Source organism: Aphidius gifuensis, linkage group LG2 (assembly GCF_014905175.1).
Source record: "Aphidius gifuensis isolate YNYX2018 linkage group LG2, ASM1490517v1, whole genome shotgun sequence".
Lineage (NCBI taxonomy): Eukaryota > Metazoa > Arthropoda > Insecta > Hymenoptera > Braconidae > Aphidius > Aphidius gifuensis.
The window spans coordinates 8299618-8326018 of record NC_057789.1 but is presented as its reverse complement, the minus strand read 5'-3'; the positions used below and the strand labels follow the sequence as shown (position 1 = coordinate 8326018).

The window sequence follows — 26401 nt, the reverse complement described above, 5'->3', positions numbered from 1 at the left end:
AAAAAAAATATCCAAACTAATTTATAATTTATCAACTTTTCAAAATATTAATCAGCATTATTTTTTTATCACGTTTAAAACCTTCTAGCCAATGAGATGTTTATTTATTATAAAAAAAACAATTAATTAAAAATTACGAGCTGAAATTTTACTAATTAAAAATAATAAAACAAACAATAAACAAATAAAAAGAATCAAGCCGAATCAAGTACAATTTCTTATTTGTAATTGTTATTTATTGTGTATTTTTCATTTTTTTGTTTCTTTAATTTCTAAAAAAATATAAAACGAAATAATTTGACAATTTATTGTTTATTAGTAGATAGTTTATCAATGATTAAGTACACTGCAACTCCAGTTATATTCAGATAAAAATAAATATCATGTATAAATATATTTTTTTGTAAAATCAAACAACAATATATTGAATTTATTTAAGAAAAGAAAAACATTATGATTACACATTGATTACCCATATATAATTTGAGGGAATGCATTATGGAAAGAGATCATTCAGGTTATCCTTATCAGTATCATATTAATTATTATCGTATTCTCCGAATTTTAAAAGCAAATCGTTTTATATTCTGTCAGTAAACTGATCTGAAGCTGACTCAACCAGCAAGTACGTATAAGTTATGTGGTGATAATTTTTAGTGTCCACTTGCTCAAATGCTCGTCAGAATGTAGTCCCAAAATTTTCACCTTAGTTATTTTTCAATTTTTGGTCTTACTATTTCATTAACTAACGCATGAATTTAATATTTTTTTTTTTTATTCGCATAAATTATTTTTTTCTATTTATACAATTCATTGTAATTGTACAAAACAAATTTATATTTTTTTTCAAATTAAGATATTCCATTAAAAACTCTCAAAATAATATGCGAAATATTGGTTGTTGTTTTAATAACAATTTGCTAGTGAAATAACAATGATTAAATGGTGAAAAAATAAATAAATAAAAAATACATACAAAAAACACACAGACCATTTGAATAAAATGAATACATTGAATAATCTAAAAAAAATTTTTCCATCCATTTTTTGACCTTGATAAATGTTAAAATTAAAAATTAAATTATTATAATTTACTTTGCAATTACAAGACAAATATTCTGAATAAAAATTTTGGTAATAAAATGTATTTTATATTGTTTTTAATAAATTACATTACATTACAAACAATTATCATTCTTATTTTTAATTCAACAATAAACTTTTGGTTTTACTTTTTTATCAACCAACGCAGTAATTTATTATTTTTTTTTTATTTCTTCAATTCATTACGAAACAAATTTATATATATTTTTCTTTCATATCATACATACTTTATTATTAAAATAGTTTCAAAGAAATCAAAATATATATATACCTATATATTTTTTTTTTATTTGAATCTACGACAATTTATTTTTCGAGAAAAAAAAAATTAAATTCAAGATGATAGTATTAAATTTAATTTTAAATTATCACCCAAAACATTAAGATACTTCATTTGAAATTATTTCATAAAATTAAAATAATTTACATTAATATTTATTAATTTTAGTGTGTTGCTGAATTGTCTCTAAAAAATACAGTCATTAAAAATATATGCTGGCTGATTCAGTAGCTGACACATATATTTATGCGTATATTGCAGTCTTGTGATCACGATCGATTCCTGTAAGTATATCTTGATAAAAGTTAATATATTATTAAAATTAAAAATAGAAAGTAAAATAAAAAAAACTGTTGATATTATATTTTCCCTGAAATTTTAATAATTTACGGATATCGTTTAATTTTTTAGGGCTCAAGTGAAATGGATTCACCAACAACTTCGACCACTGCACCAAATATACTAAATAAATCGTCAGATGATTATGGTACACTTGATTTATCGGATGTAAATCAAAATCAGATTGACCAGAAAACTCATCTGACTGCAGAATCATATGTATTTAAGATTGAAAATGATAAAAGTGATTTTAAAACTCAATTGGCTGATCAACAAAAAGAAAAAGAAAATTACGAAATTTCGTTTGATGCAAAAACATTGTTTGACAATAAATTACCAGCATCACTATTGGAAAATAACGAACTTAATAATGAATTATTGCAACTGAATGATACACTGAAACAAACACTTGCTGAGTATTCAGAAATAATTAAAAAATATACAAAAAGTTTAGAAACTTCATTCAACGATCATCAGGTAAATTTGGAAAAAAATTTAACAATACTTGAATTGAAAATGAAAGATATTATTCATGAAAAAAATAATACGAAAATAGAAATGCAGCGTATTATTGATAATTTGCAATTAGAGATGTCTTTAAAAAATCAACAATACTCAAATATATCACTACATTTAAAAAATAAAATTATTGAAAGTGAAAAGATTATTCAAGAGTCAGTTGCTATAAAAAAAGACCAAGCAGAAAAATTAAAAGCAATAGAAAATGAATATCGTTTAAATTTGATGAATAAACAGCAAGAAAATGAAATATTGAAAGAAACAATTTTCGAAGATCTTGATGGAATAGCAGATTTATTAAAGACATTGACAGTTATTGCTAAATTCGATGAAGATAATGTACCAGATGATTTGTTGGAAAAGAGACGAAAATTATTTAAACTTAACTATGATGAAAATCAGACAATTGTAGTTGATGATTTGAGAAAAAGATTTGATAATATTGCTTTAAGGTCTAACAGCCAAACCTCTAATAGATATTTTTGTAATAAGAAAATGTCTTATTATGATTCGACTATTTGTGAATTTCTCAGTCAAAATCTAAATAATGATGTAATAAGTCTCATCGAAAAAAATTTAAGTGTTATTCCAAAAGATATATTTACTGGATTTGAAAATGTTGAAAGGCTTTATTTGTGCTGGAACAGACTATATTATCTAGAGTCAGGTACTTTTGATAATCTATTAAATCTCAAGATTCTTGATATACGGTTTAATCATCTAACATCATTACCAAAAGATATATTTATTGGACTTAAAAATCTTGAAGAACTTGATTTATCATATAATCGATTATATTATCTTGAGTCAGGTACTTTTAGTAATTTTTCAAATCTTAAGAATCTTTCTATTTCTGACAACAATCTAACAGCATTATCAAGCGATATATTCAATGGTCTTGAAAAACTCAAAGTATTACACCTAGATTATAATAAACTGAATACCCTTCAACGAGATTTATTTAGTAATTTATTAAATCTTCAGCATCTTAATATTGCCTACAACAATCTAACAGCATTATCAAGCGACATATTCAATTCTGGTCTTGCTCAACTCAGAGTATTAAAACTATCCGGGAATAAACTAAATTCTCTTCAACCAAGTACCTTCATTAATTTATCAAATCTCACTGATCTTTCGATATACCAAAATCATCTAACATCATTACCAAAAAATATATTCACTAGCCTCCAAAATCTTCAAGCATTAAGCTTGTCGTACAACCAACTAAATTATCTTGATCCAGATAGTTTTAAGAATTTACCAGCACTTTATCTACTTGACATTCGGAAGAACAATTTAACAATAGAGTCAATAAATATGTTGAAGAATATGTATAATTTTCATGTATGGTTCTAAAACCGCAATAATAATATTCTTTTATAAGCGACATATAATGTCCACCATATTTTATAATCAATAAAAAAGGTTTGTTTAAATATAGGTAAAATTTAGTTTTCGAGTTGTTCAAAATTAAAAAATTTTAAAATAACGATTTTTATGATTTTTTGATTATGTTTTATTTTATTCAAGATATTCACATTACAAATACGCAAAATAATTATAAAATATTTGTCGTTTTTTTAACAACGCAATTTGCTAGTAAAATACCAATATTTCTCTGTTTCTTAAATTGTGAAAAAAAAAAAAATATACAAAAAACACAGACAATTTCAATAAAATAAAAAAATTAAAAAGTCTAAAATAATTTTTTCCTTCCATTTTTTGGCCTTGATTAATATTAAAATTAAAAATCAAATTATTATAATTACATAACTCATTATTTTGAATATAAATTTTGCAAATATTTATATTCGATATTTTCTAGAAAAATTATTATCTTCCAATAAATCCATTATTTTTATTTTTTATTCAAAAATTGTTTAAAAAGGATTAAAATAAAAAGTAAAAATGTGTTGTCACTTATAAGTTATAACTTATAAGTGATCAAGTAATAACTAAGATCAGCAGTTTTTCGTCATTCAGAATATTTCATTAGTTTGCATATATTTGTCGATAAATTCATTGCACTAGGTGATTCTATTGCTGTATTAAAAACATAACTATTATATTTAAGAATTTTTAATTTCTACGTTTGCCATTTCCATACATCATCAGTTTTTTTATGTGAATATTTTCTGAATCATTTAATCAATAAATAATAAAAAAAGAAGATAAATTAAAAATTATCATTAAATATAAACATTGTATGCTTGAGTTTTAAAAATTTTACATCAACATATTTTTTTATCATCTTTCACAGTTAAAAAATGAAAAAAAAAATATCCAAACTAATTTATAATTTATCAACCTTTTAAAATATTAATCTGCATTATTTTTTTATCACGTTTAAAACCTTTTAGAGCTGAAATTTTTTCTAATTAAAAGTACATAATAAAACAAACAATTAATAAATAATAAAAAAAAACAAGACAAATCAAGTACAATTTCTTATTTGTAATTGTTCTTTATTGTGTTTTTCATTTTTTTGTTTCTTTCATTTTTAAAAAAATATAAAACGAAATAATTTCACAATTTATTGTTTATCAGTAGACAGTTTATCGATGATTAAATACACTTCAGTTATATTCAGATAAAAATAAATATTATGTTTAAATATATTCTTTTGTAAAATAAAGCAACAATATATTGAATTTATTCAAAAAAAGTAAAACATTATGATTACACATAATCATTATTAAAAAGTTAAATGCTTATTTTTATATTTTACGAATGACCATGAACATTTTATAATCATCAAATACAGCAGTTATTCTTTCTGGAAATTCGAGAGAATCCATTATGGAAAGAGATGATTCAAGTTATTTTTATCAGTATCATAATAATTATTATCGTATTCTCCGAATTTTAAAAACAGAATGTTTTATGTAAACAGTCAAGTGAACTGATATGAAGCCGACTCAATCAAACACATACGTATATGCTCGTCAGCAGTTTAGTTGGACAGTATATCTGCACAGTACAACGAAATCATCTATTTAGTTTTTTAGTATTTTGTAAGTATTTTTAATTGGTTTTTTCAGTCCTGAGTACTTCCAACGTAGTTATTTTTCAATTTTTAGTCTTACTTTTTCATTAACTAACGCATTAACTTATTATTTTTTTTTTTTATTTATAAATTATTTTTTTCCATTTATACGATTCATTGTATGATTGTACAAAAAAATTTATATTTTGTTTTCAAATTAAGATATTTAATTGCATTAAAAACTCACAAAATAATATTCAAAATATTTGTTGTTGTATTTACAACAATTTGCTAGTAAAATAACAATGTTTAAATGGTGAAAAAAAACAAATAATAAATACATACAAAATACACACAGACCATTTGAATAAAATAAATAAATTGAATAATCTAAAAAAAAATTTTTTCATTCATTTTTTGATCTTGATAAATATTAAAATTAAAAATGATTGTATTATTATAATTTAATTTGCAAAAATTACAAAACTAAATATTTTGGATAAAAATTTAAAAAATAGAATGTATTTTATATTGTTTTTAATACATTATTTATTTGTTAAGAAAAACTTATTATTCTTATTTGTGATTCAACAATTAACTTTTTGTTTTACTTTATCACTAACCTAATACCCAATAAAAGATGATAGTATTATTTTTATTGAATTTAATTTTAAATTATCACCCAAACATTAAGATAATTCATTGAAAATTTTTTTTAAAAATTAAAATAATTTACATTAATATTTATTAATTTTAGTATGTTGCCGAATTGTCTCTAAAAAATAGGATTATTAAAAATCTATGCAGGCTGATTTATTTGCTGATATATATATTTATGCGTATTGCAGCTTGTAGTCTTGTGATCACAATCGATTTCTGTAAGTATATCTTGATAAAAGTTAATATATTATTAAAATTAAAAATAGACAGTAAAGTAAAAAAGCTGTTGATATTAAATTTTCTGTGAAATTAAAATAATTTACAGATATCGTTCAATTTTTTAGGGCTCAAGTGAAATGGATTCACCAACAACTTCGACTATTGTACCAAATATACCGAATAAATCGTCAAATGATAATGATACAGTTAGTTCTTCGAATGTAAATCAGAGACAAATTGACCTTAAAACTCAATTGGCTGATCAAAAAGAAAAAAAAAACTACGAAATTTCGTACGATGCAAAAACATTGGTTGACAATAAATCATCAGCATCACCATTGGAAAATAACGAATTGAATAAAGAATTATTGCAACTCAATGATATACTGAAAAAAATAAATCAAGATAAAAAAGAAACACTCGCTGAATATTCAGAAATAAATAACAAGTATAAAAAAAGTTTAGAAACTTTATTTAACGATCGTCAGGTAAATTTAGAAAAAAATTTAAAAATACTTGAATTGAAAAAAAAAGATATTATTCATGATAAAAATAATACGAAAGTAGAAATGCAGCGTGTTATTGATAGTTTGCAATTAGAAATATCTTTAAAAACTCAGCAATACTCAAATATATCACGACAGTTACAAAATAAAATTGAGGAAAATAATAAAATGATTCAAGAGTCAATTGCTTTGAAGAAAGAACAAGCAGAAAAATTAAAATCAATGGAAAATGAATATCATTTAAATTTGACAAATAAACAGCAGGAAGTTGAAATATTGAAAGAAATAGTTTTCGAAAATTTCGAAGATGATGGAGTAGCAGAATTATTAGATACATTGATATCTATTATGGAATTCAATGAACACGATGTACCAAATAAATTATTGGAAAAGAGACAACGATTATTTGTAAATGAATATAATGAAAATCAAAAAGTTGTAGTTGATGATTTAAGAAAACGATTTGATAATATTGCTCTAAGGTCTAACAGCAAATTTTCTAATAGATATTTTTGTAACAAAAAAATGTCTTATTATGATTCGATTATTTGTGCTTTTGTTTGTGAAGATTGGGATAATTATGAAATTAATCTTCAATTCGAAAATTTAGCTAGTATTCCAGAAGATATATTTACTGGATGTGAAAATGTTAAAAAGCTTTTGTTGAGCCAGAACAGACTATCTTATCTAGAGTCAGGTACTTTCAATAATTTATCGAACCTCAAGGATCTTTCGATCTACCAAAATCACCTATTATCATTACCAAAAGATATATTCACTGGCTTGAAAAATCTTACAGATCTTAATTTGGCGTACAACCGACTGGATTATCTTGAGTCAGGTACTTTTAATAATTTGTCAAATCTCCAGGTACTGTATATCTGCTTTAACAATCTAACAGCATTATCAAGCGATATGTTCAATGGCCTTGAAAAACTCAAAGTACTATATATATCATCGAATAAATTAAATTCTCTTCAGCCGGGTACCTTTAAAGACTTATCAAATCTTCAGCAACTTAGTATTGGCCACAACAATCTAACAGAATTATCACGTGATATATTTAATGGTCTTGAAAAACTCACGTGGTTAAATCTATCAGGGAATAAACTAAATTCTCTTCAACCAGGTCTCTTTAATAATTTATCAAATCTCAACTATCTTCTGATAATCGAAAATCATCTAACATCATTACCAAAAAATATATTCACTGATCTTAAAAACCTTCGTGAGTTATTGTTGTCAAACAATCGACTAAGTTATCTTGATTCAGATATTTTTAATAATTTACCAGCACTCAATAAACTTAATATTGAGGAGAACAATTTAACAACCGACACAATATATATGTTGAAGAATACGTACTTTTTTAGAAATTTTGAGTTGTGGTTATAAAATCAATAACATTCTATCAAAAGCTATTTAAAATATGTTCACTATATTTTATAATTAATAATAAGGTTTATTTAAATATCGCTAAGATTATTAATTATCTAAAATTAAAAAAAATTTAAAATAACAATTTTTATAATTTTTCAGGCAATAAAACCTTCATTTTTTTAAGTAAATAATGTGTGTAATAATAAATATCGTTTTTAATATATTCCTTCTAGCCAATGAGATGTTAATTTATTACAAAGAAAAAAACAATTAATTAAAAATTATGAGCTGAAACTCTAATAATTAAAAATAATAAAATCAACGTTTAACAAATAATAAAAAGAATCAAGCCAAATCAAGTACAGTTTCTTATTTGTAATTGTTATTTATTGTGTGTGTTTCATTTTTTTGTTTCTTTAATTTCTAAAAAAATATAAAACGAAATAATTTTACAATTTATTGTTTATTAGTAGATAGTTTATCAATGATTAAATTTAAAAATGACTTGGAACAAGAGTCTTGATGCCTTCCTTGACCTCATCATATAAATCTTTGTACTCATCATGTTCTTTAATGAGAACCATCAAACTACCACGTTTAACTCCCATTGATGTGCCAATATCTTGTTTAGATGGTACATAACAATGTGGTATGTCTTTGTCTTCACAAACAATTGGTAAATGACACATTATTTCAATTGGAAATACATCACCAGCAAATATAACAATACTAAAAAACCAACAAAAAACAATGTTAATCATTTATCATTCATAAATTAAATTCCATCATCAAAATTAAATACATACCCTTTTTCACCTTTACGAAGATGTTTTTGTACATCTTTCAATCCATTTCTCAAGTAGGTCTTTTGTTTTGATGCTAAATAAATTAATAATTATTATAAATCATTTGCTTGAATATTTTTTTTTTGTTATATTTTAATTAACATACCTTTTTTGATAAGTTTGTAAATTTTTTTGGTTAATTTTTTACTGGCCATTGGATCAGCAATTGGACTGCAATTTTTTAATTTATCCTCATAACTGAGTTCTTTACCTTCAGCATCTGGTGCATCTTCACCTTCTTCCTTTTTTGGTTTAATTTCACCCATTATTTATTTATTTAACAAAAAAATAAACTTTTAACTCCAATTTCAACAATTCACAACACGTGGACTTGTAAAATAAAAAATTATTAATTTATTAACACACACTGTTTAGGCATGAATCATAAGCATCTACAAGAATCACCACCTCCATGGAATTTATGAAAAAAAATGGCCGACAAAGATGCAAGCGTCTTATAACAACTAAAACCTCAACTACTGTCTCTGTCGGTAAAAAAGATTACTGCCATATTTCACCGCCCTAGTAATAAATTATTTCTAGTTACTTTTTTAGTTTTTTTTTATAATTATTAACAATTATTAATGTTAATTTTTAATTATGTTTGTTCTCATTAAATTATTATCAAAAATTCGTCAAATAATTCTAAAAAATCTTTAAGTAATTGAATTTGGTCTAAAAAAAATTAACCCAGTAATTAATTTATAATAATTTTTCTAATAATTTAAATAAAAATACTTGAAAAAATATAAATAATTAATTTTTAATAATTTTTTAAAAATAAATAAAACTTTTAGAAAAATTTATCACGAAAAATTTTAAAAATAATTTTTGAATTTTAGCGCTCAAATTGGACGCCGGAAGTTGACTGGTTCGAGGCTACGTTAGGTATGATTCCGTGGATGTGAACCTTTGGTTTGTACTTATTATAAGAATGGCTGCCATCTTTAGTTCTCGACGGATGTTTTACAAAGACTTTAATGTTTTATCGTGTTTAACATTAAATACAATAACATAATATAATTAAAAAAAAATTTATAACAACTGTGTGTAATATAACAAATTGTTTAAACTGTTCAATTGTTAATGCCGTGGTGAATAATTGTTATAAAAATGATTGTGTTTACATCAAAGTTTAAAATGAGCTTCTGTATTTCTGTCACATTGAGGTAAGCAGACACAATAATTCACAATGTTTATTGTTCATTTTAATTTTTAAAACATCATTTATTATTTAATTATTTAAACAATATTATTATTTATAAATTTTACTTTAATCATGAAATTATCATGCAGCCATTATCATGTTGCTTGATGATTATTTATTTATATATCTATACATTACATTAATTTTTAACTAAATTTTTTTTTTCATCATACAATCGATTATGATTTTTTTTTTTTTTTTTTTTTTTTTTTATTATTACATACTTAAATTCAAATTTTGTGTACAAGCATGATTAACCAGCTAATTAACCAATCATGCTTCATTTATTTCGTTGATTATAATTATCAATAAATTTACAATTGGAGGTTACATGTCTCGACGTAGTTAGTCTATCAAAAAAATAACCCTAAAACGAAACGACGACGTTTTGTTTCTATCAACTCGTGTTGTGACAATAATTTACTTTTCATTATTTATAATATTTTTTGGTTATAAATTTAAAGTGATAACAATACTTTAAAAAAACATTAATATCAAAATTATTAAATTATTTTTTATCATTTTTAATGATGTTGTAAAGCTAGCCTATTAACACACAAGCAACCTAGATAATTTTTTTTTTTTTTTTTTTTTTTTTTCTCTCTTCTCTATTTAATTTAACAGCTAAAATTTTTATAAATTATTATTTTAATAATTACAAAATAATAAACAATTTATTGTTAATAATTTTTTTTTTTTTTTTTTATTATTAATAATAGTTATGGTGCCTGGAAAAATAATAACAAGGATGTGTGTTTTTTTTTTCTAACGAAAAAAATTGTTTAAAATTTTTTTTTTTTGTTTATTTCCATTGAATTTTGTGGTTTACGTTAAATAAAAATTAATTAAAATTTACATGTGTATGTGTATTTAGCATATTCATATTTATAAAGCTATTTGCAACAAAATGAATGAAAAAAAATGGAAAAAAAAAAAATGTTGGTTTACTATCCCGGCGGGAATGAAGAAAAATTCATCCAGACGGCGCTCATGATGCATCGGCCATTTTATTTGTTACTGCTTGATATACCTTTTCTTCATGTTTTTTTTTTTTTTACATCTTTCCCCCCAGTATATATTGCAATTTACGATTTATAATTTTTTTGACCCGTCCAGTTTGCAAATCCCTTTCTCTATATTTTAAAACTCATTTTTTATCTATCACACAATTTATGCAATGTGTATAGTTGATATTTCAATATGAAGATTATTTAATGTACCCACCTTTTGTTCTTTTTAACATACTTTATACATCCGTTTTTAATTTTTACTTATTGTTACACCAACTCAAACTAAAAACAAATTACAAATCTCAAAAAAAAAAATTAATTATTTCTATTTTAAATAACTCAATTATTTATTTGTTTATAATAAAATTATTAACAAATTTTTTTACATATTTTTATTGTTTATAATTTGTTATTATTATTTTTATTTTTTTTAGTTTTAATATTTATGTAAACAATGAGTAAATAACATACTTAAAAATTAATCCAAGAAATTTTTTTTTTTTTTTTTTTAAATGTTTGTTTGTTTGTTACTAGTTTTCTTATCAATTTTAATTTTTTTTTTTATTGATAATATGATATACTGTGTATCTAGTTTTTGTGTTTCGAAAAAATATAACGTTAGGTTAGTCTCAATGTCAACAAATTATACAAAACATGCGCGAATGTTTTATGTTTTTTGATAAAATAATGATACACATGTTGTCATGCATTTGAGTGTAACAAAAATTCAAAAATAAGTAAAACATATAATGTCTACGCTGTAATCTGAAAAATTTAACAACGCATGCGCGAATGTTGCTGTGATACAAAATGTACACATAATATTAATGCGCAACTCCAAGTAAACGACCTACCTATCTCTCTCCCTTGTTCTCTTAATTTTTTTTTTTATTATTTTCTCTCTCATTTATTGCACTCGGTGCCAAAGTTTATGATACTATCGACCAACTTCATATCCCACAATTTTCTATAATAAATAATCATCAATAATCAAACTGCCTGTTTCGATTTTGCATATGAAAAAAAAAACGAAAAAAAAATATGATTTTAATCCTTTTTTTATATAAATTTTCAACATAGCTTTTATGTAAATATTATTTTTAATTTAATCATTGATAATTGTTTTATAATTTAGTATACAAACATATGGAATACATATTTTTTTTATTACTCCAATATGAAAAGTTTTAGCAGACAAAAAAAAATGCATAAAATTATTATAAAATTATTTAAAATAACATTATTATCTTCATTATTATCATTACTATTGTTGTTATTTATATATAAAATTAAATAATGAAATTGTTGTAAATAAATAATAGGCTTGAATAAATTTACAAACATATTTTATTGTTATTTGAAAATCGAAAAACAGGTAGACCAATATTTTATATATTTTCTATGTATTGTTATATTTTATAAAACAAAAAAAAATTAAATGATAATTTTATTAAATATATTTTTATTGTCACAGGTATTGTTGTTGATATTGTTGACAATATTTTCCACATAACAAGTGAAAACAAAGTATAAATAAATGGATGCAAAAAATGGTTTTCTAGCGAACAAATTGACGCGCAATAATCGAAATTTACAACAAGCTGAATGTTGACTGAATGTTGGCAGTTTGTTGACAGTAAAAGATGTAATAAATAAAACTAGAAAAATAGATAAATAAATTAATGACATGATTAAATAATAACAATCAACAATGGCCAGAAAAAAAAGTGGCTTTAAACAGAATAATTGCTGTTGTTGTTTTTTGTTGTTTTTCGAATTTTTCTACATCATTAATATTCAGCTAAATAATTAAAATAAATAGTAAATTATTGATAAAAATAAATACATGTTGATACAGGCACCAAAGTATCCATTGTCAAATTAAATCACTGGTGTATGTATCAGTTTATTTACAACCAACAAGAGAGTGGATAACCTTGAATAAAATCTTGAGCTCTCTACACTCACAATGGCCTCCTATCCCAGTGTATATTTTTATTACGATGTTCCTTTTTTTTAAACTTTTTAATTTGCCATTCTTTCTACTTACTCTTTTTTTTTTGTCCTCACAAAATCCTTCACAAATATATACTACTACTACTAAAATAAAAAACATTTAATATCATTATTATTTTCTCTTTCACAATGCAAAAAAAAAAAAAATCATCTTTTCAATGATTTTTAATTATTTTATTAATAAGTTTTGGAAAAAAAAATTCTTTTAAATTTTTTTTTTTTTAACTATTAAAATAATAATTCTATGCTTTCACAGTATAATAATTTTTTTATTTTTTTATATTTTTCAGTATGTGGACAACATCTCTCAAATAGCAATTTTGTAGTGCTTTTAAAAAACTAAATAAAATATTTAACAAAAAGCCAGCCATCTAATAAATAAATAAAAAATAAAAAAGTAAATAAATAAACGGCGTAAAAAATTATTGCCGTTGAAATATTTATTTAAAAAAAAGAGTAAATAAAAGCCTCCAAGACGTCGGCTAAGTCAGTTATTAAATTAACTGGTGGAGCAGCTGGAGGGTGTGGATCCGAGGGTAATGTTTCCTTTGGGTCACAACCACCAGTAGCATCACCGCCACCATTGCCTACTCCGTTACCACCTGAGGCAACATCAACAACAACAACAACATCATTGGAGCATGATAATATAAATAAAGAAAAAAAACAAGTAAAATTTTCAGGTACATGTGGAAATGGAATTAATGAAACTAGTAAAAAAAAAACCTCCATAAGTGATTTACCAATTCAATTTATAAACGATCATAAAATGCAATCAGATAATTCAACAAGTTCTGGTATTAATAAAAAAACAACTGTTATATATACTAAAAATCCAAATCAATTTAATAAAAATAATAAATTAACATGCACTAATGTAACAATGTTACCTAAAAATACAAAAATTGTTCCTACACCAACAGCTAAAAAAAGCTTACAAAATAAAAATAATAGTGCTATTGTAGGTAGATTGATAACTCATAAAGTTCCTGGTTCATTTGTAGCAGCACAACAACAACAACAATCAATTGGAAATTTAACAAATCAAGGTTCTTCAAAAATGCAAGTAACATCTGATACAACTGCTACAACAACAACAACAACAGCTACTACACAAGCAGTTAATAAACAACCAACAACAACATCATCAACAATTGTACAAGCTAGTATTGCTCAGCCAAAAATAATAACTGCATCAACTGTTAAAGCAATAACAACAGTATCAAATGTTCATAAAACTCCATCAAAAACTTTAGCCTCAAATAATGTACAAACAACAACAACAACAACAGCAACAGCAACAGCAACGACAACAACACCAGTTAATAGTCAAATGATAACTTTTAAAGATGGTAAATTACAATTAGGACAAAATTCAAATGTTATTCAAAGTGTTAGCCAATTAACATCAGCTAATTTACAAAATATTAAAACAACTGGATCTAAAGATATACCAACAACTAATCAAAAACAAATAGATGCAATACAAATGGTAGGTGGTAATAGTTCAAATAATAATAAAGTTCAATTACCAGCAAGTTCAATAATAACACAAAAACAAATAATAATTCCACAAAAAACATTAACAACATTACAGGCTAATCAACAAATTATCAATAAAAATAATATACAAACAACATCTGCAACTGGTGTAGTACAAAAAATTCCAATGAAAAATCAACGAATTATTAATAATTCAAAAGTTATTGATAATCAACAACAACAAACAACAAAAATAATTGTTAAAAATTCAGATACAAGTGGACAACAAGTTGATAAATGTAATAGTAATAATACTGATTTATTAAATATTAAAAAAGATAATAAAAATACTGTTTTAATAAGTACAAATCAACAAGGAACACCACATCAAGTTACATTTCAACCATTGAATAATCCACAACTTGTACAAATACATGGTAATAAAACATTAACAGCATTATCAGTTAATCAAAAAGTACAAGGAAATATTAAAAATCCATCACAACAACAACAACAACAACCATTTGTATTAAAAATAAATACATCTAAAAATACAAATGATAATATACAAATTAATGTTAAACCAGTTGCTCAAAAACCAACAACAACAAGTTTAACTAAAAATCAACAAGCTGAAGTTATACAACAATTACAAGGTGTTTATAATCAAAATATACAAGTTGTTGATGTTGCTAATCAGCCACCAGTTGTAAATTCATCACCATCTAAAAAACGTACAAAACAAATAATTCGTAAAGATACTGGTAAAGTTACAAAACGTACAACTGATGGAAATATTGTTGATAATGTTAATGATGATAATGATGATAACGATAATGATGATGATGATAAAAAAATAATAAATAATTCAGTAACAAAACAACAAGTTTGGATAACAAAAAATAATAATCAAACAGTTGAAAATTTACAATCAAATGATTCAATAGTTAAACAACAACAAAAACAACAACAAGTAATACGTAAAACACTTGGTGATATATCATCATCTGATGATTGTTCATCAAATAAAAATGTACTTGATCCTTCAAATGTACCAAGTGCTGTTGTTAATGCTAATAAAAAAACAACTGATACAAATGAACATTCAAGTCTTTCATCACAACAACAACAACAACAACAAGATGCAACATTATATTCTGGTCAACAAAGATCAACACCAATTAAAACACATTCAAATATGTCATCATTTGATACACTTATAAGTGCTGCATTTAATGAGAGTGCACAATCATTAGATCAAATTGATTATCAGTCGAATGATTCACAATGTAAAGATTATAAAAAACAAAATATAAATAAATTAACACAAGATAATAATAAATTTTCTTATCCTGGTAAAAAACCAACAAGAATAAAAACATCATTAAATACTGATATGAATTGTTTAAAATTATCAATTGATAATAGCACAGATAAATTAAAATCAAATGATCAATTATCAAATAATATTATTCCAAGAGAACGTTATCAAGTACAACAACAAAGTGGACAAAAAATTACATTTTTATCATCATTACCACAACAAGATAATACATTACGTATATCTAAAAAAATAACTGGTATTAAAACATCATTAAATACTGATATGAATCCATTAAAAACACTTGCTGTTGCAGCAAGTGTTGCTAGTAATGAACACATGATAAAAACAAATGTTAAAAATTTAATTCAACAAAATAAAAATTCATCAAATATACTACAAAGAAATCAAAATATTAAAATACAAAATAATAACCCTCAACAATCACAATTACCTAATAAAAATAAACCATTTGTTCATGTAACATTGTCACCAGAAACTCGAAGAAATATTGAAAGAAAACTTAATATTATACCAGATAAACAAGATATTATATTTAATGAAAATAATGATGTTAAAAGAGAAATTAATTTTGCTGATACAACTCGTAAGGCTCTTCTTCCACATGAGGTAAGTTTTTAATTTTTAATTTCATTCTATATTTATTCTACATTGATTATAATATTCCAAGTGTTTTTAATAAATGCATGGTTTAACTTTGAAAAAAAAAAAAAAACGAACAAAATATGTCTAATTGTAGTGTCTCCAGTTTGTTCTTCAAGACCATAACTATGGAGCACCTCGTCCAAAAACTCCAATTTCAACATCACCAGTTAAACAACAGCAACAACAACAGCAGCAGCATCATCAACAACAGCCAATCAATGGAGCAACTTCATCAACATTTTCACATCAATCATTTAATTATAATTCAGGTAAGATATTTAATTTAATATAAAAAAACAAATAATTTTATTCTATAATATAATATTGAATTTTCTTCAGGTGTAGTAAAATCAAATGGTGCAAAAATTGAAGATGATGCAGCAAGTGCTATTAGCAGTGATGCAGGACGTGATGTTGAACCAGAAGGTGAAGAAACGGATACAGCACCAGAAGGTGAAGGTGATGGTGATGATGAAGATAGTATAACACGTTGTATTTGTGGTTTTGAACATGATGATGGTTATATGATTAGTTGTGATCGTTGTCTTACTTGGCAACATGTTGATTGTATGGGTATTGATAGATCAAATATACCAGAAAAATATTTATGTGAACAATGTGAACCACGTAGAATTGATCATCAACGTGCACGTACATTACAATTGCGTAAACGTGAAGAATTAATGAATTCAGATTCAACATCAGATACAGCATCAACAAGTTCAGCTGATACTGATGTTGGTACAAATTTAACACCAGTTAATTCAGCAAGTGTTAAAAAACGTTCTGGTCCACAACAACAAAATGTATCACGAAGAAAATCTGATCCAGTACAACATCGTCGTTTAAACAACAACAATAATAATAGTAGTAATAATTTAAATAATATTAATGAAAATAATAGTGTTGTTAATAATAATTATCCAAATACATTGAATAAAAATTCACGACAAAATAATAATAATACTACAACAAGAAAAAAAGATATGACAACAATATCAGCAACATCACCAGCAGCTCCAGTAGCACCAGCAGCATCATCATTACCAGCATCAACAGTATCAGCAACAACAACAACACCAAAACGTAGTGGTGGTAGTAGTAATAGTGGTGCTCAAGGAAAAAGAAGAAATAAACGTAGATCAAGTGTTAATTGTGATGAAGATAATCAAGATTCATGGGGTTCAAGTATGACACCACTTAGAAAATGGATTGAACAATATGAAGATGCTGTTACAAATCATTATAGTCCAGAATTACGTGCTAGAGTATCAAGTATTAAAATAAATAGTGGATATAATAATGAATTTAAAACAATTATTAATAATAATAATACAAATACAATGACAAATAATAAATATCGTGTGAGTGAACATAATAATAGTAGTAATATTCTTGTATTTAAATATTTACTTGCTACAATATATTTACCACCAAATACATTGGTATTAGAGCTACGTGGTAAATATATGTTAAGTACACAATATAAACCACCACATCAAGGTCGTCAAATTGCTCAACGTCCTGGTCCATTTGTATTTTTTTATCGTTTACCACGTGATGGTCCTGAAATTTGTGTTGATACTAGAACTTATGGTAATGATGCTAGATTTATAAGACGAAGTTGTACACCAAATGCTGAAATTAAACATTGTCTTGAAAAAGGTACAATACATCTTTATATTGTAACAACACAAACTATTGATAAAAATGAAGAAATAACAATTCGTCATGAACAAAATGATATGATATTACCAAACAATGCAAATTCATTATTACAATTTGCTTGTGCATGTGGTAATCCACGAACTTGTAAAATTGCTTCATCTAATCAAGTTGGTAATAATTCTCGTCAAGTAAATAATACAACATCAACAATAACAGGGACGACGACGACAACAACAGGAGCATCAGCAACAACAACAAATGGTAATTCTACTGAAAATCCAACTGATGGTAGAGAAAGAAGACGTCGTGGTAGAAGAAGCACAGTATCTGAAGAAAATAATGACAGTACCTCGGCTGGTCCGAGTAATATTTCAAACATACAATCCAATAATCAAACAGTTACACAAAAATTATCAACTGAAAATGCAATTGAATCAAGTGCTGTTACAATAGCAAAAAAATTACGTGATGAATTACGACGAAAAACAAAAGATAATAGTAAAATTGAGTCACAAATAACAACTGAACAATCTGAGATGTCTTCTGTAAAAAATTCAACATCAGAAAAATCAGTTATAATTCCAGTTGAAGAGCCATCAAGTAAAATAACACCAATACCACCAACAACAATGACAACAATAACAACAACAACGACGGTATCTAGACAACCGTCACCAATAACAACATTAGCAACGGCAGCAGCAGTAGTAGCAGAAATCGAAACAGCAATGACAACAACTGCAGCAGTGTCACCAGTAATATCACCAACAGTATCTTCAAAATTATTATCTGAAACAACAGCACCAACTGTCAAGTCAAAACAGGCTAAAAATAAAAATGAAGAACAGAAATTAAATCGTGAAGATCGTAAAATTCAAGCAATAATGAAAAGTTTTGCACAAATGGAAAAAGCTGCACAAAGAAAAAAAGAAGTTAAAGCAAGAAATAAACAGAGAAAAGAATCTGGTGGTAATAGTGATAGTTCAATGAAAAATTATCAAAATAAAAAACAACATAATAATATTGAACGACCAATTAGAAGAAAAAGAAGAAAAGGACGTTCAAGAACAACAAGTACAAGTTCTCAAAAACAATCAAATAGTCGTTTATCAAGATTAAGTTCAGCTGATTCTGATTTATCATCAAATGATGATAATATATCAATACAATCGTCATTTGTTAGGCGACGTCAACAATCACAATCACAAACAAATGTATTGCCTTTATCATCATTATCATCGTCATCATCAACAACACCATCAGCAGCAGCAGCATCAACAACAACATCATCATCAAATTACAATGATAATATTTATTCTTCATCTAATATTAATAATTGCAATGATAATAATAATAGTTCAAGTATACCAACAGCTGCTGGTCTTTTACTTGCACTTGCAAGTAGTGGTAATGCTAATAATAATAATAATAATATAAATGATAATTTATCAGCATGTCAATTGCCACCACCACCACCGCCATTATGTAAAAGTCCAACTTGTGATAGTGGTGCAAGTAGTAGTAGTTCACAAAGTTCAACTCCATCAACGCCATTATCATCAGCATGTTTACTTGTTGCTGCTGCTGTTGGTCCATTAGCACCTGGTTTTAAATTTCCAAAAACTAAAAAAGTATTGATGAATGAATGGTTAAGAAAATCACCAGAACCACAACAACAACAACAACAACAAATAAATTCACATAATACAATTGTAACAGCATCAATGTTATCACCAAATAATTTTAATTATAATATTGATAATAATAAAACAAATGATTATATTAATCAACAACAAAATTATGCTGCTAAAAGTTTAGCAACACTTGTACAAGCAGCAAATTCAGTATCTGGTATATGTGATTCATCATCATCATCATCACCACAAAGAAAACAAACAAATGCACCATTATTAAACACAATACAAGGACAATTATCATCTGGTTCAGCTAAAAAAAGATGGTTAAGACAAGCTATTTCAGAAGAATGTGAATCACCAAATAGTAGACCAGAAAGTCCACCATGTGAAATTGTTGCAGCACCACCAAAAAAACGTAGAATTGCACGTGAAAGTATGTCATCAGATAATTATACACCACCAACAACACCAACACATTTAATACCAGATAATAATTATATTATTAATAATAACATACATAATAATAATAATAATAATGATCAAACAATTTATTCAACAATTGACAATGATTATTCTGATAGATTACCAGTTCAACAATCAACATCATCATCAACAGTATCATATGTGACAACATCATATCCAGATCATGAAACTGAAGATAAAGATTTGGAAATGAAAAAATTAGAATTTTATAGAAATTTTGATTTAATTAATTGCAATAATGTAAATAATGTTGTTAGAAAAATTGAACCAGTTGTTGAAGTTAAAAATGAGACAAAAGATTTAATAGCTAAAATTGAAATTGATAATGATGATTATAATAATAATGATGATGGTGAGGATGATAAAAAAATAATTGAAATGAATATTAAAAATGATGATGTTATTGCTGTTGAGCCATTAAAAGTAGAAACAAAAATTGACATGGATTCAATTAAAAAAGAAGAAATAACAATGGAAGATTCTTCAGTATCATCAAATATTAAAATTGAAAAAACTGAACAACAGGATGATCAAATATTGTCAAATAAAATTGATGAATATAATTGTTCAAGTGTTGAGACAACTCCTACAATTACATCATCAGAAATAAATAATTTAAATGATGAAAAAAATAATACAAATGATTTATTATCAATAACAAATAATGATCAAATGTCAATTGATGAATTTGATGTTGAAGCACAAATGAAAAAAATAACTGGTGATGATAGTAATGATTTTATATGTACAAAAGAAAAAATGGAAATATCATTAGAAAAAAGTAAAGAAAGTTTTGATGGTATTGAAGGATTAATGGAAAGTCCAAAAGAAGATTCTGGATCAGAAGATAAAGATGAAGATGAAGAAGAAAAATATAATAATAATATTGAAGTAGATGATGAAGAAGAAGAAGAGGAAGAAAAAGAAATAGAAAAAATAAATAATATTAATGAAGAAAAAAATAATGATATTGAAGATGAAAATTTATTAAAATTAACAAATAAAAATGATGAGAAAAAAGAAGAAGAAGAAAGAGCATTTAAAGAAATTGAAAAAATGTCATTTACATTAAATAATGATGATGATAATACAACAACAACACCAACAACAACAGATTTTATAAATGAAAATAATAAAACTGAACAATTAAATGTTAATGCAACAACAGCAGCAGCAGCAACAACAAGTACAGCATGTTCAATATCAGAAGAATCAATGTTTGATTCAATTTCAAATCTTGATTGTGAATCAGTAACTGATCCACCACCAGAAATATTTCAATCAATTCCACCATTGAGTGAACGTATACGAAAGAAAAAAACAACAAATACATCAAGCAAGAAACTTGATTTTGAAGCATCAATAATTGAATCAACACTTGACATTGATTCATCTGAAATAACTGAAAATGGTGAATTAAATAATACTGAATTATCAGCAGCATTACGTCAATTATTAGAATCAAAAATTGATGAGGAAACACCACTACCACCACCAACAACAACGACAAATATGATTGTTGACGAAACAGAAATATTATCAGTTAATAAACCACCACCTGATGATGATTATAATGCAACAATAAATGAAATACAACAACAAATATCATCAACATCATCAAATGTACAATCTTCATTACCACCACCACCACCATCATCAATACCATCAACACCATCAACACCATTGACTTCTTTACAATCTACAAATAATGAAATTAAAAGATTAAAAGATCCAAGAAGAGCTGTTCCTCATGAACGACCAGCATGTGAAACACCAGCACCAATCAAGCGCAAGGTTAGAAGGGTATGATTTTATTAGTAGAGTCCATATTAGGATGGACTGTTTGCTTTTTTTTTTTAAATTTTTTTTCTAATTCATATGCATATTGAGCATTTATTATTGAAATATTTGTGTTTAATTATTATGAATATTATATTAATTGATTTGTTGTTTTATTTTTATAGCTATCAATAACGGAATATCGTAAAAGAAAACAACAATCATCAAATACAACATCTGAAGCTGAACCATCTAATGAAAATTCACCAGAAAAAAGTCCAAATCGTGGTAGATCAGATAGTGCAAGTAGTGGAACATCATCATTAAGTTCAGATGATGAAAATACAATAAAAACAATTTCATCATCAACAACAACAACAACAGCTACAACAACAGCTACAACATCATTAACAAATGTTAATAATATTTCTGATGTTATATTAAATTTACCTCTATTTTCAACAACTGAAAATGAGGATAAAAAAGGTAATTTTTCATTCAAAAAAAATTAAATTATTATTTAATTAAAATTATTATTTTATAAGTTATTAGTTATTTATTTTATATGCGCGTATTATTTGGTCATGGATTGGAAAATAGGCTGGTATGCAAGTCTAAAATTTAGTTTAATTTCAGGTGGTGAAGATGGAAAAATTGGTTGGTCATCAGCACCAACATTAGTTGAACGACAAAGAGAAAATTTAACTGAAAGACTGAAACGTGAATTTGGATTATTTTTAAGTGATGATGAAGAAGAACGTGCACGTAAACAAGGTTTAACTGCTGAAGCAATATTAAAAGCACGTTTATCTGGTACAACTGCTGATCTATCATTATTAAAAAATCATACAATTAATTTTACATCAACACAATTACCACCACAAGTATATATACCACCACCAGGAACAGCAACGTTAAATTATTCACATTTAAATGATGTAGAAAATTATCAAAATTTTACAATTTTAACACAACAACAATTATCATCAGCATCATCAAGTACTGAAGTACAAATAAATGATTGTCATTCAACAGAATTACAATCAACTGAGTTTCTTGTTCCAGAAGCACCACCAGGATCAAATCCTTATCCACCACAATTTTCAACAACAATAACAAGTGCACCACTTGATCCACCACCATTTGATAATAATTTAGGTACAATACAATCACAAAATTCATACTATAATCATCCATAACCATCATCAAGAACATAAAACATTTTTGTGATTAAAACTAACTTTTAATGGCCTATGGTTTGATTATTATTGTTTTTTTTTTTTTTTTCCATTTATTATTTTGCAATCAGGTGTTTAATAACTGATCGAATTATTGTTATTATTATTGTTCTTTTTTTTTTTTCTTTTTTTTTTATACTCAAGATGTGAATATGGTGTGTGATATAATGTGTGTTTATTTATTATTTTTTTTTCTTCTGCTTTTTTGTACGAATAACAAAATAAAACGTATAATTTTATGATAAATAACGCTAAAATAAGTGACGTATTTTCTCTAAGATAATTAAAAAATTGTCATAAACAAAAATGAATAATATGAAAAAAAAATATATTCATAAATTGTTTGCATAGTTGTTTGCACATTAGTGCACTTTATATCGTAAGAAAAAAAAAATGTACATATACGATTCAATAGTAATTAATTAGCTTTAAGAGTTATTATATTTTTTACATGAAAAAAAAAAAAATGAAAAATAAAAAAATATGCAGTTTTAGATAATTGCAGTATTGTTTATCAAAAGTGAATATATATTAACGAAATTTTTTGGCTACATTACCTTTTTTTTTTTTTTGATTGAAGATTATATTTTCAAAGCATAAAAAATTTATATATTTTTTCTATAAACATTTTAATTTATCGATAATTAAATGTACGTTTATATATTAATTAACAAAAAGAAAAAAAAAAATTGTAATTAAGTTTTTTTTTTTATGCAAAAGAGAAAAAAGAAAAAAAAAATAATTCACTTTTGTAACTTGTTTTTTTTTTTTTTTTTTATTTTCAAGATGTTTAATGATTTTACATAAAATAATAATTGCAATATATTAAAATTAGCATATTTACAGCAACAATTTAAAGCATCAGTTATAAATAATAATAATAATTTTGACGTAAAATAAAATGTTTATATAGATTAGTTAACAATTTAAAGAAAATGAATTTAAAATTATTAAAAATAACAACCGCCATGTCTGAATTAGTTAATGATTAATGTAAATTTTCATAAAATGTGATGAATTGTTATCCGGAGTTTGAAACATCACATGATAATATTAATAATAAAAAAAATTTCAGCTTAATTAACATTTAAATTAACAAAAAAAAAAAAAAAGGCTATCGACTTGAAATCTGCCTAGTTAAATTAGCCAGTGCATAATAGTTTTATCTAGTGTGAAAATTAAAGTGAGGCTCTAAAATTATAATTGAAAAAAAAAAAAAATTAAAATAAAACACAAGTTTAATGTATATGTGTAAATAAAAGTCTGCATTTGAATAAAAAAAAAATGCACAACTAGTATTAAAAATAAATGTTTTTTATTTTAAATTAAAATCTTAATAATAAAATTTAAATGAAAAAAAAAATAAAAAGAGTAAAAAATTATTATTACATTTATGAATGAATTTAATTTTTAAAAAAATCATTGATTTTTTGTTATAAAAATTATTACTGTATTACCTGGCAATGGTGCATAAAAAAAACATAAAAAAAATTATAATTTACATAGTTATATAATTACCACTATAAATATTAATAACATTAATAATTAATTTCAAATTTAACAGCTCAAAAGTATTTAGAATATATTACTCTGCTTTTATCAATTAATTTCATTAGTTTTTTTTATGATAAATAAATAGAGAAGTCATCAATGCTGTTTATTCATCATTAATAAATAAATCAAGTATAATATTAACTCATCAAATTAGCAATCATTACAACGAAAAATAATAATAATATTATCTTGTGGCTATGTATAATATACTAAGCTTTTTTTTGTTTCCTTTAGATTGATATATATCGTGCAATTTATTGAAGCGTTTAAATTACTATTAAATAGTACGATTAAAAAAGGTGACAAATATTTTTCATAAATACGTAGGGTATATATATTTTATAAAAATTGTCCAATTAATTTTATAAATTAATAACTCGAGTTGTAATAAGTCAATTGGATATACTACTGGAAAAAAATAATAACAAAAATTTAAAAAAAAAAAAACAGTTGTAAATAGATTTTTTTATCAGTATTTAAAAAAAAATTTAATAAGTATTAGTTAAACCAGCGAAATTATTCATAACGTAAAACACAATATTATATAAAATACATATTTTATAAATAATTTAGAAATTTAAACATTAAATTGTTTATAAAGTTAAATTAAAATTAATTATTTGGCTGTATAATATGAAAAAAAAAAAACACAAAAAATTTGTTTAGATTAAAATTAAATTAGATATCTTAATTAGTTATTTAATAATTATTTTTTTTTTTCTCTTTTGTTGTATATAATAATTATTAATTATATATAGATTTATAAATACTTGAAAAATTCACAATAGATATTTAATTGATAATTAAGAAAAACAAAGTTAGCATTAATAAAATTTGACATTTTTTTTTTTAACATGTTATTAATAGTTAACATTTATAGTTAATATTAAAATTTAAAAAATATTCAAGTGTGTTATATTGTATTATAAAATACACTTAAAAATATTGTAAAAGTATAAACTAATAATTAATAAATGTAAAACAAGTTCTTTAAAATACTAAATAAAAATTGCATTGTTTATTAATAAATAAATTTATAAATACCAATAAATATACATATGTTTTCTAAAATTTAATATAATTACTATTTCAATAAAAAAAAAACATATAAATAATAATAAATAATGTGTAAATTATTATTATTATTTTTTTTCGATTTTATATTTTCTAATATTCAATATTTTCAGTCGAAATAATATTATTTCGTTATTTTTCATTTACAATTTTTCTATATGTTAACATTTATCTTAATTAACAACAAGTAATTTATAATATTCTTGAATATATTTTTTATCAAAAAACAGATAATATTTATCAATATTTTTTAGTATTATTATTATTACAAGTATAATTAATATTCAAGAAATATTCAAGTATTTCGAAACAACATATTATCATCGCATTTTATTTTTCGAATACGCAATATGTATCCAGTTTATTATCATCATGATGATCATGTAACCCTCGACAACATCATATTTGATAAGAAAAAAAAAGAA

The 26401-nt window shown here is 24.3% G+C and overlaps 3 protein-coding genes across 8 annotated transcripts in view; 2 read left to right on the top strand and 1 right to left on the bottom strand.

Moving 5' to 3' along the window:
- LOC122849466 overlaps positions 1–8059 on the top strand; it is a 32617-nt gene extending 24558 nt beyond the window's left edge. The window contains exons 7-10 of the mRNA XM_044148167.1: positions 1796–2200; positions 2315–3301; positions 6095–6109; positions 6236–8059. Coding sequence (XP_044004102.1) covers positions 1796–2200; positions 2315–3301; positions 6095–6109; positions 6236–8011 — 3183 coding nt within the window. The 3' untranslated portion in view covers positions 8012–8059. The remainder of the gene's footprint in view (positions 1–1795; positions 2201–2314; positions 3302–6094; positions 6110–6235) is intronic.
- Positions 231–9238, bottom strand: LOC122848985 (H/ACA ribonucleoprotein complex subunit 2-like protein). 2 transcript variants are annotated; one of them, XM_044147487.1, is made up of 4 exons: positions 8948–9238; positions 8803–8875; positions 8445–8725; positions 231–297 (listed from the first exon to the last, which is right to left on the bottom strand). In XM_044147487.1, the coding sequence occupies exons 1-3, from the start codon at positions 9105–9107 to the stop codon at positions 8491–8493; spliced, it is 468 nt and encodes a 155-aa protein (XP_044003422.1). In that variant the 5' UTR covers positions 9108–9238; the 3' UTR covers positions 231–297; positions 8445–8490. The 2 variants fall into 2 exon arrangements, with proteins under 2 accessions (XP_044003422.1, XP_044003421.1); XM_044147486.1 differs by lacking the exon at positions 231–297 and having other exon boundaries at positions 8441–8725.
- Positions 9239–9714: 476 nt separating this feature from the next.
- On the top strand, positions 9715–24604 carry LOC122848946 (serine-rich adhesin for platelets). Of its 5 annotated transcripts, none has more exons than XM_044147415.1 (6): positions 9715–10010; positions 13365–16507; positions 16638–16812; positions 16883–22134; positions 22296–22596; positions 22736–22843. In XM_044147415.1, exons 2-6 carry the CDS (start codon positions 13844–13846, stop codon positions 22738–22740), a joined length of 8397 nt encoding a protein of 2798 aa, XP_044003350.1. In that variant the 5' UTR covers positions 9715–10010; positions 13365–13843; the 3' UTR covers positions 22741–22843. The 5 variants fall into 5 exon arrangements, with proteins under 5 accessions (XP_044003350.1, XP_044003351.1, XP_044003349.1 ...); XM_044147416.1 differs by having other exon boundaries at positions 9717–10010; positions 16883–22125; positions 22736–23832; XM_044147414.1 differs by having other exon boundaries at positions 9719–10010; positions 16647–16812; positions 22747–24604.
- The last annotated feature ends 1797 nt before the right edge of the window (positions 24605–26401 follow it).